At 47.5% G+C, this 18,062-nt stretch overlaps 1 protein-coding gene across 2 annotated transcripts; it reads left to right on the plus strand.

Moving 5' to 3' along the window:
* The first annotated feature begins 391 nt into the window (after positions 1-391).
* LOC115780342 (RNA-binding protein 39-like) lies at positions 392-13,001 on the plus strand. Of its 2 annotated transcripts, none has more exons than XM_030729482.1 (14): positions 392-456; positions 3,885-3,934; positions 4,763-4,927; positions 5,347-5,400; positions 5,478-5,595; positions 7,543-7,695; positions 8,810-8,947; positions 9,022-9,087; positions 9,301-9,505; positions 9,599-9,685; positions 9,767-9,890; positions 10,300-10,405; positions 12,535-12,613; positions 12,694-13,001. In XM_030729482.1, the coding sequence occupies exons 1-14, from the start codon at positions 406-408 to the stop codon at positions 12,795-12,797; spliced, it is 1,500 nt and encodes a 499-aa protein (XP_030585342.1). In that variant the 5' UTR covers positions 392-405; the 3' UTR covers positions 12,798-13,001. The 2 variants fall into 2 exon arrangements, with proteins under 2 accessions (XP_030585342.1, XP_030585341.1); XM_030729481.1 differs by lacking the exon at positions 392-456 and adding an exon at positions 715-882.
* The last annotated feature ends 5,061 nt before the right edge of the window (positions 13,002-18,062 follow it).

Consider the following 18,062-nt stretch of genomic DNA (forward strand, 5'->3'; position numbering starts at 1 on the left):
ACCTAATTCACAGCCATGAAAATCGCTTCGCTTTTCTCCTGTAATACACATGTAATATGGTAGAAAACTTGATGTTGAGACGGCAGAGTCACGCCCTTCTGCTGCTTTCGTCATGCGTTCTTGGTTCGACACCAGCTAGTTTGCGGGGCCGGAGTTGAACCCATTTTTTGGCCGAGCACCGAGTGCGTTTGGAAAAACCGCTGAACGGTTCAAATACTGGCACCGGCAACCCGTCTGTGGAAAAGTGGCCTGAGTCTCTGTGCTGCTGTTAGACAGGTGTCACAGGTAACAGGTTTAACCCTTTACCTGCCTCTGTGTGTGTGTGTGTGTGTGTGTGTGTGTGTGTGTGTGTGTGTGTGTGTGTGTGTGTGTGTGTGTGTGTGTGTGTGTGTGCAGGGCAGCAGGATGGCAGACGACCTGGACATTGAGGCGATGCTGGAGGCTCCGTACAGGAAGGTGAGTGTCCATTTGTCCTCTGCTCCCAAGACCGTCAGCCGGACTCTGCTGTTTCGCCCGCTGCTGCTCACCTGCTGATCACCTGATCGCCTCACTCATCCGGTTGCAGAGCTCAGCAGAGCTTACACGCTTTCTAAAATAATTCATGAACAGTTTCATTGATCACGCAGTGAGCTGTAAGCTGAATGAAACTACATCTGCTCAGAGTTTACTTGTAGAACAGCTCTTCCTCCTTTACCTGCTCACAGGTTTAAGTTTATTGGAGAATCTGACCACATGTCCATTGTGTGTGAACCTGGCTCAGGGATCCAGACTGAGACCAGGACTCTGCAAGTCTGGACCATCTGCTGCAGGAGTCCCAATTCTCTCTGTGGCTGCAGGGCCAGACTCCACCTGATGGTGGTGCAGCAGTACCTGACAGCAAAGGTGTGTTTAACACCACAGATTTTATATGCAGTCCGACATGCTTTAGATTCATATTTAGAGAAAAGTTTTTATTTTCTGAGGGCAGCGAGAGGAGCTGCTGGTCTTAGTGAAGCAGACCTACTTTTTTATTACAAATGTTAAGCAGAGCACAGGACTTTTATTTTGATAAACCTGTAACAGGACAAATAAACACAACAATCTGTTTGTTATTCCCACACGTGAATATGGATAGCAGCTCCTCCTCTCACCTGGAGCTCTGAGCAAGCAGGCAGGTGACCACAGAGGAGGTTGGGGTGTGTCAGAGGTTAGCGTCTGAGGGCGTGGTCCGTGTTGTTAAAGTGTCTGTGTTACACTAAATAGCAGAAATCTGTACTTTGTCCTGGTATTTGTGACATCAAAAACAAACTAAAAATGATCACAGTCCAGCCAGCATCTCAACCAAAGTCAGGTCATACACTGCGTTTCCATTAGTATCTACTCAGCATGGGTCGACTTGACTCACCAAGGTTTGTAGGCATTTCCATTAGTACCTGGTACCAGGTACCTTTTTAGTACCCACTCAGCCGGGGTTCCAAGCGATCCGAGGCAATCCAAAAATGTGACATGGAAGAACAGCATGCCACTGATTGGCCAGGGAGTGTCTTTACTAGTTGAGTATTGAGAACGACTCCGTCACTAAAATCAACCCGCCATTTAAAAAATCCGACAGCAAGAAAATGGAGGCACGCAAAGCACTGGTTGAATGCCCAGACCGACAGTTTGCAGTGGTAGTTTTGCAACAGCAGAGCCATCTGAAACGTGCACACAGCATACATATTTTAATACTTAACAATGATAACCTTCATCCATTAAAACAGTGTACGGGGGACTCATGCATGAAGACGATAGTCAACTGGCCTTAGCTGTGTTAGCTTGCCTCTATCTCATCCATTGCTGTGCTGTGTTTTGAGTCGCATACAAATTACGTCAAGAGACTACTGCCTGCATTGCTATATCGACCCCACCCACACTGAGGTGGTACTCAATTGCAATGGAAACACAACACGACTGTGGCGAGTCGTGCCGAGTTGACCCGCGCTGAATAGATCCCAATGGAAACGCGGCAACAGGGCAGGAGGATAAGCAGCGTATTTCTGTCTCCCCAGCAACATCCTTCTGAGGGGTCCCGAGGATCTGTGTGTGTGGGGCGGAGTTAATAAACCTGAGAGAGCCCCTCAGTGTCATCACACAGCTGAGCTACCCATGAGCACTAATCATCCCAAAAACTGTTGATGTTCAGCTGAAACATGTCGTCACAGTTTTCCTGGATTTGAATGTCGCTCCGTCCACCAAAGGAAAGTTTTTTTGTTTTTTTTTAATGTTGGGTTTTATTTACTGAAACTTTGTTATTGTTTATAAAGGATCAAAAATATGAGGGCGGAGCACCGACTCCAGTTTGCTGACACAGACACTTTAACGGTATAGGACAGCTGATATTGCGGCCGGATCAAGTGACCAAAAACAAATCAGTGTCTCGAATTCCCGGCGATACCCCTGTAACCGCCCACTGCCGCTGTCATGCAGTAGCAGCTGGATGAGGTGTTTGCAGCTCCAGATGTTCAGGCACCGCTGGCGCCCATGAGCAGCAGAGTCCGGCTGACCCTGCTGCTGCTGCTGCTGCTGCTGCTGCTGCTGATGATGATGATGATGATGATGATGATGATGATGTTGATGATGGCGTCCTTCACAGACTGTCATGAATAAATGCCCATCTATCTCTCTTTGTAGACTTGCCTAACGATTTCTCACCTCTACTCCCCTGAAAGCCACTGTGATCTGTCTCACACAGAAGGTAGTAAAAGTCCCCATCATGCATTGCTGTACTGTGGTCCCCATGGTAACATGACTATGGTCCCCTTGGTAACACTGTCTCCTGGTTCTGATCCGCCCCCTCATTCCTCCCCTTCCCAGTGAGGCAGAGCAGAGGATTCTGGGAGTTGAAGTTGAACAGTGAGGAGTTAGCTTAGCTTAGCATCCTGAGCAGGGACAGCACAGGTCAGATCCTGGTCTGAGGGCAGGACATGGGGTGGGCGGGGCTTACCTGTGCCCAGGTGAGCTGTGAGAGTGAAGCAGCACTGCCCTTGCCGACGAAACGTCACGATTTAGAGTAGCAGCTCTGCAGGAAGTCTACAGGTGTGGTCTCACGCAGATGTGACCTCACACAGGTGTGCTTTACATGTTCCAGTTTAAAGGACCATACAGCACATTTATTCAGTTTTATCAGATTTTATTTATGTAGCACCAAAACAGCAGTCACCTCATCGTGGTTTATACGTTAAGGTAAAGACCAACAACCCTGTATGAGGTCATCAGTTGACGGTGGGAAGGAAGAACTCCCTGTTCAGTCATCAGATCAGGTTTTAGACGATCAACAGGTAGCTGGAGTTGCACGTTAGTAACTTATGAACGTTTAGTTTACATGAAAACTCTGCTGTCACTGATGAGTGCAGCGACATTTAATCGTCAAGTCGTGAGGCACCCAAATATCTCCAGTTTAAACCTCAACGGGTCCCTGAAGCCCCTGAGAACCAGACCAGGATCCAGGACTCAGACTCAGATCAGTGATCAGTGATTAATGAGCTGGGAGGAGCATGTCAGACTGCCAGGTGTGCTCCCTGTGCAGGTGAGGGTCTGCCTCGTGTCAGTGTGGTGGGTCTGTCATTGGTTCTGTGGTTCTGGTTCTGGGCTCAGTGAGTGACTAAGCATCCTGTCTGCTTCAGGGCCCCTCAGAGGAGTGTCCACACACCCGGAGACCAGCTGGACTCTGGAGTGTGTGTCTGCTGCCGCCGCCGGAGCATCACCGGCCGGCTGCCGGGCTGCAGCCACACACACTCTCACACACATACGCACACAGCCCCTCCCCTTCCTGTTTGAATGACACTCATTAAACTGTTCATATTCTCTCTTGTCCCCCCCACACTCCCTGACACCTCCTCATGCTGTTCTCTGTCGACCCCGCTTAGGAGGACGCCAAAACCTCGAGCCCCAACGGACAGGAGGAGCATTCCAAGAGGTACTCACCTGTCTGCACGCTCACCTTTTTGTCCTGATTGCTGTTTCAGTCCTTTGAATTTTTTTGTTTTGTTTTATTAAATGTGCATAATAATAATCCAGGGTCTGTCATCATAAACGGGGCTGGCTGTGGTTCATGAACTGTGTGCTGAGAGGAAAAGCTGCTGTTCTCTCTTCTTTTGGCTGCCTCCATCTATCCCAGCAGCCTCTGTCACACCAACCTTCTGCATGTCCTTTACTGTATCCATGAACCTCCGCTGAGCCTTTCCTCCTGCCTGGCAGCTCCAGTATATCCATCCTCAGCCTGAGCTGCCCCTCTGATGCACCCATTTAAAATGAATGGAGGCACCAGCTGATCTGTATTTTGGTGCTGATACAAACGTACTGTAATGCATAATTCAAGCAAGGTTTAAAAAATAGTTTGATAAGAAGTAAGAGACAAGGACTCCCTTAGATAATTTATTTTTAACGCCTTTTTGCATAAAAATGACTGAAAACCGTCATTAGTGACCTGAGAGCATGCTGGATGGGAACTGGAGCCATATTTAAACATAATCAGGTCAGTCACTAAAGAGTCTGATTCAGTCTTTAAGAGAAGGTAGAAATGCAAACCGGTGTGACTTTAGAGCGTCCCTCTATGGTTCCTTACATTAAAGCTTACTCGGGTGTTCATCCAGCAGGCAGGACGACCGGCTGAGTGTGTCAGGATCTCTGAGAGCTGCTCAGACCTGAGGCGCTTCAGACAGACAGGAATGCAGTGAGGACAAGCGGTGTTTTAGACCGAGTGACCGTCAGGCCGTGCTCTGATTTGCTGCTGTATGTCTGACAGGAAGAAGCGCAGTCGCAGCCGCGACAGGAAGCACAGCCGCAGTCGAGACAGGAAGAAGAGCCGGAGTCGGGAGCGTAAACGCAGCCGAGACAGACGGAGGAGTCGCAGCCGAGAGCGCCGCCGCAGCAGAGAGCGCGGTGGGCGCTACAGAGACCACCACAAGTAGTGAGTTACTTCCTATGTCACCTCAGGGGCACCTCCTGTCTGAGTTTAACCTCACACACCCATTACAGCCACTTCCTGGTCTTTTTCACATTAAAAGCTGACATAGTGAGGAAAGCTTTTAATTTGAAAACCATGGAGGAAATCTTCAGAGTGACATTAGATTAGTCACACAGGGTTTTAGCAAGCGGTTGGTCACCCGGCACTGCTCCAGGCTGAGAATTTCTTCCAGTCAGATCAGTCATTGGAAACTGAAATCATCAGGAAACACAGAGGCAGCGTGTCACTCATCTAAAACCATCTAATCAATCATTGAATCAATAAACCGATCAGTCACTGTGTGAGCAGCTCAGCACTGAGCTCAGTGAAGATGAACAATAGAATCTGCAGTAGAACTCTGTGTCTGTGTGTGTGTGTTTCAGTCGGAGGCGGTCGAGGAGTAAGAGTCCCTTCCGGAAGGAGAAGAGTCCAATCAGGTGAGAGCGTCGGGCGGAGTCTATCCACCTCACAGGATCTATAACACGTGTTGATAATGTTTTTTCTTCTTCCGCAGGCAGCCGATCGATAACCTGACGCCAGAGGAGCGAGACGCTCGGACGGTGTTCTGCATGCAGCTCGCCGCTCGGATTCGACCCCGAGACCTGGAGGAGTTCTTCTCCGCTGTGGGGAAGGTGAGCAGTGTTTACTTCCTGCTTTGCATCCTGTGGCAGGAGCTGCCACGGCAACAGCTCAATGTGTGTGTGTGTGTGTGTGTGTGTGTGTGTGTGTGTGTGTGTGTTTGGGGGGGGGGGTGTCGCTGCAGGTACCTTCAAATACTACGTTTCCACTGCCGAGGTGCCGGTGCTGGTGTCGGTGGAACCTGGTGGTCTAAAAGTTCCGCTCATCGTGCATTTATCCTGTGACACAGTGAAGCTTAAACCTCAGACAGAAAAATGTGAGAAAGTATTCAAAAGAACCAAAGTGTAGTCCGGTATAGAGAAACCAGTGATCAGAGCCTCTGTGCTATCCTTTAACCCGGCCTTTTCTAGCCACTGGTAGGATTTCTCACCCACTTCCTCTGTGTCAGTGGTACAGCCCACGCAGGGGCTCGGTCTTCCTCCAGCCAGAATGAGACCCAGATGCTACGTTTTTTTTATCTGCTTTTAGGAGACCAGAGATCAGAGCCAGTGACTGTGAGAACGTGGCTGTTCATTTTACTGTCGGCTGCACCGCGGTCGACACCCTCAACACCCCAGAGGGTTATTTAACCTGAACTCTTCTCAGCAGAGCTGCTGCTGCTTTTCATCCACAGTCTTTAAGAGCTTGAAAAAAAGGCAGATGGACTTCTTGGACATTTTTGAAGATGTTTCTTATCAAAGAAGTTCTTCAGTTCTCAAACCAAAAGGTGGAGAGTCCCAGGTATTTAAACCACAGTGAGGGCTGTAACCTTTGTAGGTGGTCGTTGACCCACTGTTACTTATGTGAACTTGAAAGGGAAAAAGCCATTGACCCCCTACATACCACTGCCTGTACCCTGGAGATGCTACACCCTGTACTTCCAAAGATCCACAGAGGAGGAGTCCCACTCGGGCCCATTGTTAGCAGTATATAAACCACCTTTTTTTTTCAAGCTCTAAAGACTGAGAACCTGGATGACTGAGAACCTCCACAGACATATTTTCATCCACAGGTAAACTAAACCAACTTGTCCTGTCTCTCTTCCCTCAGCCCAACCGGTCACAGTAGATGACCCCCCCTCCCTGAGCCTGGTTCTGCTGGAGGTTTCTTCCTGTTAAAAGGGAGTTTTTCCTTCCCACTGTCACCAAGTGCTGCTCATAGGGGGTCATTCTGACTGTTGGGATTTTCTCTGTGTTATTGTAGGTCTTTACCTTACAGTATAAAGTGCCTTAAGGGGACTGTTGTTGTGATTTAGTGCTACATAAATAAACAGGAATTGAGCTGATCTGTTGGTGGGCAGAAACTGCCTGCTGTGGCTTAAATACCAGACAACATGGAACGGTCATTAACATCATCAGAGCTCACCTCCACCTGCTGCATTACTTTAAAAAAGAGGAACAAGAGGAGCTCATTGATCCTCAGAAAAGCTACTGAAGCAGACTTTGATGTGGTGAAGGACTGAGGTGGCCCTGAGTGATGTTCAGCCTGATGCCGGAGCTCCTCTCACTGTTGCTGGACCAGCCGGCCTCGCCATCCCTGAGGAGATATGTTCAGGTGTGGAGAGGAGGAAAGCATCACAGTGAAACTTCAGAACCACCAAATCACTGTTCCTTCATCCAAATCAGAGTAAAGAGTTAAACTCCTGTGAACCAGGAGCTCCATTTGACCTCCTGAGGGTCAGAGCTGGAGGAAGTGCACTGCCCACATCTGTCGTCACTCAGAAGGTTCAGGATGGTTGGAAACTGAAGGTGGTGCATTGTTGGTGCATGTTGGTGCAGTAGGTGGAAAGATCTGTATGAGCAGCAGCACAGACAAATTCTGTCAGTCACAGCGTTCAGTTAACCAGATTCAGCACCAAAGTTTTTGATGACCTTCCTCTTATTGATCAATCGCTGCAGCTTCAGTGGCTTTACTCTGATTACTCTGACTCGTTGTTGTTGTGGAACTGCTCCTCTGTTCAGGTTAGGGATGTGAGGATGATCTCAGACAGGAACTCCCGCAGGTCAAAGGGCATCGCCTACATCGAGTTCGTGGAGGCCAGTTCAGTGCCTCTGGCCATCGGGCTGACGGGACAAAGGCTCCTGGGTGTTCCCATCATCGTACAAGCTTCACAAGTACGTGCACACACACTCACACTTATGCCGCATTTCCATTAGTACCTACTCGGCACGGTCCTGTTTTGTTTCCATTGCAAGTGAGTCACACCTCAATGTGGGCGGAGTTGATACAGCAGCGTGGTCTCTTGACGTAATTTGTCTTTTTTTTTTTTTCTTTTGTTTTTTTTTTTTTTAAATGGCTTTCTTGGATAGTTCTTGCAGTGGACAGAGACAGGAAAGCGGGAGGAGAGATAGCAAGACTTGTGGCAAATAGTGACAGGACTGGAACCTGCGCCAACCACTCCGCCACGCGGGATACATGGTCGCCTGCTCATGCTGTGAGCCACCCAGGCTCTTGATGTAATTTGTATGCGACTCAAAACACAACACAGCAATGGTTGAGATAGAGGCAAGCTAACATAGCTAAGGCCCGTTTACTATCGTCATCATGCATAAGTCCCCTGAACAATGTTTTAATGGATGAAGGTTATCATTAAGTATAACCCTATACCGCCCAACATGTCGTAATCGACTCCGTGTACTTCAAAAAGTGCTGCCATTTGCATATGTCCAGAAACAATTACTGTAGTAATACCCTATATTGGTTGTGAAGTGCAGTTTCTCAGCTTTCAGAAACTGTTGGAATTTTTCTGATAGGACAAACGGTCACGTTATTACGGTCATTCAAAGTTTCTTTGATCAGCCACCTCAGACTCGGCGTTAACCCAGCTGTTCACAGGTTTGCTGCAGCGGCGATCGCCCGGCAGTATAGGGTTATAATATGTATGCTGTGTGTTTCAGATGGCTCTCATGTTGCAGAACTACTGCTGCAAACTGTCGGTCTGAGCATTCAACAGAGCCTCCCCGTGCTGTGCCCCTCCATTTTCTTGCTGTCAGGTTTTAAAAATGGCGCAGTTGATTTTGCTGAAGGAGTCGCTCTCATGACTTATCTAGTGACACTCCCTGGCCAATCAGTGGCATGCTGTTCTTCTGTGTCACATTTTCCAAAAAAAGTACCTGGTACCAAGTACTAATGGAAACAAGGCAATATATACACACACACACACACACACACACACCCATGGAAACATCCTCACTTTGACTGTTTCGGGCTGTGTGTGTGTGTGTTCAGGCGGAGAAGAACCGAGCAGCTGCTGCAGCCAACAACCTGCAGAAAGGAACATCTGGACCGATGAGGTTGTACATCGGCTCGCTGCACTTCAACATCACCGAGGAGATGCTGCGGGGGATCTTTGAGCCATTTGGGCGGGTGAGACACACACACTCAGGTGTGTCTCGCTCACAGGTGAGGTGGTCCTCTGATGATGATTGTTTGTGTCTCAGATTGAGAGCATCCAGCTGATGATGGACAGCGAGACGGGACGCTCCAAAGGATATGGCTTCATCACTGTGAGTTCTCATTCAGTTACCTTTATTGATAAAGCAGTGATTAACACAGCACTGACGGCGAGGAGCCCTCTGTTCAAACCGGCCTCATCGCCATCATTCATTCGTCCCCCCTCCTCTGAGTGAACAACCTGTGGGTCACCTGCTCACGTTAGGTCAGCAGCTTCAGGTTAACCCGCTGTGATGTGTCAGGAGTCACGTGACGTTCTCTGTCAGTTTACAGATGCAGAGTGTGCTAAGAATGCTCTGGAGCAGCTGAACGGCTTCGAGCTGGCTGGTAGACCCATGAAGGTGGGTCACGTGACCGAGCGCACCGACGCCTCCACGGCTTCGTCCCTCCTCGACAGCGATGAGCTGGAACGCACCGGCATCGACCTGGGAACCACCGGGAGGCTGCAGCTCATGGCCCGGCTGGCTGAGGGTGAGACTGAGACCGCACCTGAGCACTTAACTACTGACATTACCTGTAACGGTGACTGTGTGTGACCTCTAACCTGTGTGTGGGTGTGCGCAGGTACCGGTCTGCAGATCCCTCCTGCTGCTCAGCAGGCTCTGCAGATGAGCGGCGCCATCGCGATCGGAGCCATGGCCGCAGTGACAGGTAACGGATGCTCAGACGGCTCCCGATGAGCCTGCTGCTCCGTCAGCGTTCACTGACTTGAAATCTGGTGGACTGTTTCAGCTGCCATGAATCCAGCCATGAACCCGGCTCTCAACATGAACATGAACTCTCCTGCTCTGAATCTCCCGTCTCAGCCGCTCGCCACTCACTGCTTCCAGCTGTCCAACATGTTCAACCCCAGCAGGTAAATGCACACCTGTCTGTGTGTGTCCACAGGTGAGAGCAGCAGGGTGAAGCAGAGTTTAGAGTGAATGCTGAGTGCGCAGGTGTGTGCTGAACCTGAAATGTGTGATAACTGCGACTCTGAGATTGTTCAGTGTTGTGTGCTCTTATTTTATAAAACATATTTTATATTCTAAAAACTGCTGACAGCTGAAGGAACTGCTGCAAACCCGTACGAAGGCTCATTTATGCAGAACTAACAGTGAATCAGTGCTGTGCCCTCTGAGTGTTAAACACACGGCGGCTCAGGTGTCCGGCCGGCTCTGAGGTGCTTGGAGAAACTGAAGAGGAGGAGGAGGAGGAAGAGGAAATGGAATGAGAGGGCGGAGCTGTGGGACTCACTGATCTGTGTGTGTCTGTGTGTGTTTCAGTGAGGAGGCTCCTGGGTGGGAGCTGGACATCCAGCATGATGTCATAGAGGAGTGTAACAAACATGGAGGTGTTGTTCACATCTACGTCGACAAAAACTCCACTGAGGTAAAAATGTGACCTTTGACCTTCGAGTCACAGAGCAGGAAGTACAAAAAGTTTTTAATTTCCTGCGATCTGAGTCAGTGAACCGCAGGTTCAGCATGTACTCGGTGAGCTCCTCGTTGCCACTGCGGGAATGTCCCGTCAGAGCGCCCCCTCTGGTCTCGGCTGGGCCGCTGCAGGTTAAATCTGTTCTATTGACTCTTCAGGGGACGTTCCATGCATCAATTTGTTTTGTGTTTCCACATTTTTCCACAAATCTGCAGCTCTGGGAACAGAAACAAGGTCGTTTCTGTTCCCAGACTGGTTTTCAGAGGCCGTCTGCTGCTTTCTGTTCATTTATCAAAAGAAAAGCAAGAGAACTGCAGAGCATCCCTCAGACCACCACATGGACCAGAATAACAGGAAAAAGGAAAACAGAAAGATTATGGCCAAAAAATGTTCCTCCTCTTAAAGAAGAAGAAACTCAAAGCCACAGATCAGGACTCTGGTCCAGAACGTCAGGGTGGGGTGGGCTTCTTCAGAATCTGGTATAATAATCTCAATAGTGTGGTAATAATCCCATAATAATATGGTAATAATCTGGTTATCATGCAATCTGGTAATAATCTGATAATAATCTCAACAATCTGGTAATAATCACAAAATAATCTGGTAATTACCTCATAATAATCTGGTTATCTTGTAATTGGTAATTATCTCAAAATAATCTCGTAATATCAAGAATCAAGAATGCCTTTATTAGTCCCACAAATGGGGAAATTGCAGTTAACAGAACATCCATCCAAAACAAAAACATAACACAGACAGGGGGGGACAGATGTCTGAGGTCATGCAGCCGTTTCTCAACGGCGCTACCTTTAGCAGAGAGACAGAAAGAGATACATTGGGATAGTTAGGTTCAAAAAAATCATCTCATACTGTGTTCATAAAGAACACCTTACGAGGTTCCAAAAAACACCTCAGCAAAAAGCATATTGCACATATAAAGCCGGGATAGCAGTATGGTGGGTAAGGTCAGGGTCAGGAGGGGATGCAGACGGAGACGAGAGGGTGGGGGCATTGTGGAGCCCAGATGCCAGCTCCCAGGCAAACAGTTTGCTGATAGTGATGGAAGTTCATCAGCAGCCCTGGTACACCAGATCCAGCTTCACAAATCACAGAGAGGGCTGAGGGGGATAGCGGCCTTCACACATAGCTCTGGAGAGATATGATTGCCAGCCAAGGCCGGCTAGGGAGCCGAATTCTGATAATGCAGGTGTTGTTTTGGAACAGGCTGCTTGTTTTTTCAACAGCCTTCAGTCTCACTGGGAAACCATTCAATAAATCCAATAATCCAAATTCATTAGTTACCGTCCTCACTGAGCAGAACCGTACCTTATCTCCAGATCGAACCCCTCTCACCTGCTACTCCCCAAGTCTACGGCTCAGGTTCATCAGGCTTTGAGTCTGAGTCTGTACCATTCTGGTCAGCCCATCCACCTGGGTCGGCAGCCTCTGCAGATGTCGAACTGCCGTCCAGGTTTTCTTGATTTCACGGTAAATCAGGTATCCTCCGAGCCCAAACAGAAAAGATACCGCTACCAGATAGCCAAATATGTAAGCGTCTTCCACGTCTTCCACCTCTAGGGCCGAGAAGCACACAGGTCTCCACGAGCTCCAAGAGTCGATGACGTATCCAACCGGGTCTGTTCCACTCGGACACGCAGGCTCCCCTTTCCCAGATCTCATAGTGGAAAAAATTCGATCCATGGTCTTGAAGGCCCAGTTTGCCAAATCCATATTGCTCTCAATCTTATTCTTATTCGAACAGTGTGCAAGAGACGCTCTCACAGCAAGCAGCAAGCAGGAAAGATAGGGAGGGCAGGGAGAGAGATAGAATGCGACCGTCCCCGTCAGAGGCTGGAGCAAGAATCTGGTAATTATCTCATAATAATCTAAGCTGTCGGCTTTAGTTTAATCATTAAACGTGTGGAGTTTGTTGGGCAGATGTCAGAAGCTAAAAGTTTTTATTTATTTTACTGATTCTGACTTTAATTTCTTACTAAAGTCATTGTTTTCCTTTTGTGTTTTTCAGTTTTGTGTGGTTTATTTTTAATTTCATTGTGATGACCTTTGGCCTCTGCTGTTTTCAGGGCAACGTCTACGTTAAGTGTCCATCGATCCCGGCCGCCATGGCCGCCGTCAACGCCCTGCACGGAAGATTCTTTGCTGGTAAGAGTTTCAGTCATGTGACCTGTCTGTGGTCAACCAGTCAGAGAGCAGCTCTGACACCCTCTCACCTGTCATTCCAGGTAAGATGATCACGGCGGCGTATGTCCCCCTGCCCACCTACCACAACCTGTTCCCAGAGTCCGTCACTGCCACGGAGCTGCTTGTCCCACCCCCACGCCGGTGACTCACCTCAACACTGCCCTCTGATTGGACACTGGACTTTAGAGCCAGCTGGTTGTCACACATGCTCAGTGTGGTTCCTGAGGTCTGCCAGCAGCGAGGCTGTTTGTTTGACACAAACAAGTTGCTTGCTCTTGATTGGCTGGTTCCTGACACCATCATTTCTTCCTGTTGTAGAGTATCCAAGCCCCCCCCCCCCCCCCCCCCCCCCCCCAGTATTGTCCAATGATTGAGCTCTGTGAGCTGCGAGGGGGCGGACTGATGATATGCTGTCAGCTGATTGGTTTGCTATTTAAACGTTTTTGTAAACGAGGTTTGATTTTGTAAAAAATTGTTGATTAAATTTTATTTTCAGTCATTCTGAGCTGCATCTTTTTCTGAGGGGAGCACGCCGATCCCTGATTGGAGAGAGGTGATGTTTTTGGTCGAGCTGGTCTGTCTGTCAGCAGGATAACTGAAAATTATGAACGAGTTATATACGGGGAGTACCAGGAACCCCTGACAAAATTTTGGTAGTGATCAGGATTCAGGAATTTGTAACAGTGTTCTTTACCACTGAGAGAGGGACCGTGTTCACGTCTGAGTCTGAATCAGTGTGGCCATCAGTTCGTCACAGCAAAGTTTGTTCACGATGAAAGGACGATTCCCGATCTGATGATCCAGAATGCTGAAAACTCTTTATGATGGAGTGTGACAGCATTGGCAGGCATCTGCTGCAGCATCAACAAAAGGAAACTATTTTTACGGTATTGATGCCAGCACTGGCCTCAGATCGATACTTTAGTTTCTCTCTCCTCCAAGTTCAGTAATCAGGAAGTAGACTTTGTGCCGCCCCCTCCTCCCTGTCTGCTGTGTTTTGTTGTTTTGCGATCACGTGACACAGTGGCACAGACAGTCGCTGTACTCAGTGAGGAAGAAGAGCATCGATATTTCAGTTATAATCAGAATCAGAATCAGAATCAGAAGGTTTTTATTGCCATATGGGTGAACAGGTTCACAGCATTAGGAAATTGCTGCGGTACTTCGTGCTTACAGAAAAAAACAAATAAGTATAAAAACTATAAGACAATATACAAGTATACAATTGCAAATATACAGAGATATTAGAGCTATAACTATAGCACAATATTACAAAATTACAAAATATACAGTGCAGAGACTAATTAAAAGATAAAAGAATGTAGACTATATTCCACTAATATGTACATCAGTGCAGTCAGACAGGTGCATAGACATAGGGTCATCAGCGTTTGTGGAGGGTGGTGGTAACAGTCTTAGGGTTATTGTTCATGAGTCCAACAGCAGAGGGGAAGAAACTGTTCTTATGGCGGGAGGTTCTGGTCCGTATGGACCGTAGCCTCCTGCCTGAGGGGAGAGGGTCAAAAAGTCTGTGCCCAGGGTGAGAGTGGTCGGCTGTGATCCGACCTGCACGCCCCAGTGTCCTGGAGGTGTACAGGTCCTGGAGAGATGGGAGGTTACAGCCAATCACCTTCTCAGCAGAGTGCACAACGCGCTGTAGTCTCTGTTTGTCCCTAGTGGTGGCTCCAGCGTACCACACAGTGATGGAGGAGGTGAGGATGGACTCAATGATGGCAGTATAGAACTGCACCATGGTCCTTGCTGGCAAGTTGAATTTCTTCAACTGCCGCAGGAAGTACATCCTCTGCTGGGCCTTTTTGACAACAGAGGTGATGGTGGGCTCCCACTTGAGGTCCTGGGTGATGGTAGTTCCCAGGAAGCGAAAAGAGTCCACTGTGGTGATGGGGGTGTCAGTCAGGATGATGGAGGGTAGAGGGGCTGTGTGCTTCCTAAAGTCCACTATAATCTCCACTGTCTTCTGGGCGTTCAGTACCAGGTTATTGTGGCTGCACCAGGACACCAGACGTTTGACCTCCATCCTGTAGGCCGACTCGTCCCCGTCTGAGATGAGTCCGATGAGAGTCATGTCGTCTGCAAACTTAATAAGCTTGACAGACTGGTGGTCAGAGGTGCAGCAGTTGGTATACAGGGAGAAGAGCAGAGGAGAGAGGACACAGCCCTGAGGAGTGCCAGTGCTGATGGTCCGGGAGTCCGAGACATTCTTCCCCAGCCTCACGTGCTGCTTCCTGTTCATCAGGAAGTCAAATATATGTCATTATAGACAAAACCGCTGCTGGAACTGGAAAAATAACCACATGAACCGTGAACATGTTTGAATATAAAAACTTTATTTATACAACAGAAGCTGATCCACAGTTCTTTGCAGCTGAGCGCGTTTAAATTCCAGCTCTCCGAAAATGTCTTCAAGGCATGAGAAAAACTCTGAAAGCTGTTGGTGTTAAAGTGGAGCGCAGAGATCCTTTAGGCAGAGGTGGCCAAAGTACTGCCATTCTGTACTTAAGTAGAAGTACAAGTACTTGTGTTAAAAACTACTCTGGTAAAAGTTGAAGTACTGGTTCAACTTCAGTACTCAAGTAAAAGTAAAAAAGTACAGGCTCTGAAATCTTCTCAAAGTAAGAAAGTAAAAGCAGCTCCTTGGAGGACGTTTCGACCTCTTTCTTCCATCTTCCTCCATCTGAGTGAAGTTATCTCATTCTTTGCTCTCCCTTAAAATACAGCAGCTGTTCTTTTAGCTGCAGACACACTGTGTGACAAACCGCGCACACTTTTTTTGTCCTTTACGTTTTCTGTCATTTATTTTCCTCACCGTTCCGGCGTGCAGCCTCTACGTAAAGCGCAACTTCCTCTGGCTCTTTCCGGTCTCCGAGCGAGCATTGCAGGAGCCCCTCCCTCTACCGTGTGGGGTGTCTGTCCCCCCCCCACCCTGTTGTTGCAACTTCCAAGAAAAAACCGCTTACAGTCAAAGGCCGGCTCCCGCACTGACCGGAAATGCAAACGTTTCTCAGACGCATTAAACCTAAAGTAACGAGCTCGTTTTGAAAATGTAAGAAGTAGAAAGTACAGATACTTGTGTAAAAATGTAGGGAGTAAAAGTAAAAAGAAGACAGAAAAATAAATACTCAAGTAAAGTACAGATACCTAAAAAATTTACTTAAGTACAGTAATGAAGTATTTGTACTTCGTTACTGTCCACCTCTGCCTTCAGGTGTCATTCCCACACCGCTCGGATCCAGCACATCACTGATGTTCTCAATCATGGCATGCTGCTCTTCCCTCCATCAGCTGTTAAATGTATCAGTGATGATGGCCCTGTTTTTACTTAGATATCACACATCACTAATATTTTTTCTCTGATTGGACACTGGACTGTAGAGCCCGCCCCTCTCCTACTGGTTCAATAAGACATTTATCTCTGAGTTTCTCCACACGTGGGCCACAGCAGCGAGCTGCAGGACATGAAGGAAATCCCACCACCACTCAGCAGTGACGGTTCACAGTCCTGATGTCCCCAAATATGAAATGATTGATCTTCAGCTCCAAAGTTTAACTGAGAAAACCCATCATGCTTTTACTGGTTACCATGGTGATGACAGCACTTCCTGTCTCGTGCACCTCCAAATTAAAGCGTGTCCTAAGCTCAGACGTGACCACAGCAGAGCTCTGTCAGCCCAGCGGGGGGGGGGGACTACACCTGTAAGCACAGATGTGACCGCCTGTTTCTGCTGCAGCCTGAACAGTGACAGCTTTGCTTCTTTTTTTTTTCATGAAATTTGTCTTCAGTTTTTCTGTTTCAGTGATTTCTTCTTTAAACTGTTTTAAAGTCAGGAAGTTCAGATCAGGTATCAGAACAAAGACGTAGAGCTGAAGAAACATGAACACCTGTTTACAGCTGAACTTCAGGGTTAATAAAGTTTAAGCGAACTAAAAGCAGCACACCTCACATCAGCCTGAGAAACAGAGAAACCACCATCATCTTCTCATACAGCCGTTTATACACCTGACAGGAAGTCCTGTTGTGTCTCGTGGTCTTTGTGCCTCTGAGATGCTGGGTCAGGGAGTGAGCGGGGGAGGTGGGGCCAGAAAGAGAGTGCACTGCAGTTCAGGTGGCTTCCTCTGAATGTTCTCCCTCAGACACCTCAGGACGTTACAGCAGAACAAACTCAGAGTGCAGGCTGATGAACGCTACAACAGATCTGAGCATGCTCTTGGTGTCCCTCCACACCTGAGGAGCAGCAGTTCAGTGTGAAGCTGCAGGTGATGTTTCAGCTCTGGGAGCACAGCGGTGTCGTATTGAAACTCACTATGTGCTTACGTGGTGACGTAATGAGTAACGTGGTTGAGAGGTTATGTACCTATGGCGGGCCGTTTTAACATAAAATCAGTTTCGTCTGACTATCCGTAATCACATTTAGATATCTAAAACGACATTTTGACCATCCAGAATGGTAATTTAAGATATCTGCATTTACATTCTGACTAGTAAGAACAATAATTCAAGATATCTTCAATTACATTTTGAGAGTCAAAATTCCTTTCAAGATATTTGAAATGATGTCACTGGATTCGTCATTTGACGGGTGACACATCCATAATTACAATTCAAGATATTTTAAATGTAATTATGATTCATCAAAATTACATTTTTAGTAATGTAAATGTGGTGAAACTGATTTTCTGTTAAAATGGCCTGCTATAATTTTGAGGAGAATGATTATAAGGCGGCAGCACTCAACACAACTGTTTCCCAAGTGAATACAGCATACGTACGCCACAGCTTTCCCAAGTTGTCCCAAAAACAAAGTGAGCCTGTGCAACAGTTTAAGACAGGCTGCAAAGACTGACTTTCAAGGAGATAAAGATAAATCAGACGCCATCCCAGCTAAATGCACTTCTCAATGGAGAAAGTTACTTATGGATGGTCCGGGTTTAACATTGGCTCGCACACTGGAGGTGGCTGCACAATGTGAACGAGTGGAGGAACAGCTGGCAGCGATGAGCATCACTGGGGAGAGGAAAGAAGAGGACACGGTCAGCCAGATTTCCACAACAAAGAAAGGAAAGTATTCGAAACCGGTGGTAAGGACTATTTTTCCAAAATGTGTCGTACAAACATGCATAAGAAGCAAAATGTGAATGTGTTTGAACAAGATGAGTATGCATTTATTGTGAAACACGATGATGTACCAGAGAAACTAACATTTTGTGTGGGGGGAGTTGAGTTGAAAATGCTAATTGACTCGGGTGCTACAAGTAATGTAATGGGGGAAAATGTATGGGAAAAACTGAAAGCTGAAAAGATAAAATGTTATTCATACATACCCAAAGAACAGAAGAACTTGTATGCATATTCCTCAACTCAGTCATTATCAGTTAAAGTTGCATTCAAATG

The sequence above is a fragment of the Archocentrus centrarchus genome, chromosome 5 (assembly GCF_007364275.1).
Source record: "Archocentrus centrarchus isolate MPI-CPG fArcCen1 chromosome 5, fArcCen1, whole genome shotgun sequence".
Classification (NCBI taxonomy): Eukaryota; Metazoa; Chordata; class Actinopteri; order Cichliformes; family Cichlidae; genus Archocentrus; species Archocentrus centrarchus.

What these genes read in the sequence shown, in the direction of transcription:
- LOC115780342 (XM_030729481.1), top strand. Translation starts at nt 733, where the DNA reads ATGTCCATTGTGTGTGAACCTGGCTCAGGGATCCAGACTGAGACCAGG. An exon ending in TACAGAGACCACCACAAGTA is followed by an intron (nt 4,928 to 5,346) that starts GTGAGTTACTTC and finishes TGTGTGTTTCAG; the next exon opens with TCGGAGGCGGTCGAGGAGTA. An exon ending in AACATGTTCAACCCCAGCAG is followed by an intron (nt 9,891 to 10,299) that starts GTAAATGCACAC and finishes TGTGTGTTTCAG; the next exon opens with TGAGGAGGCTCCTGGGTGGG.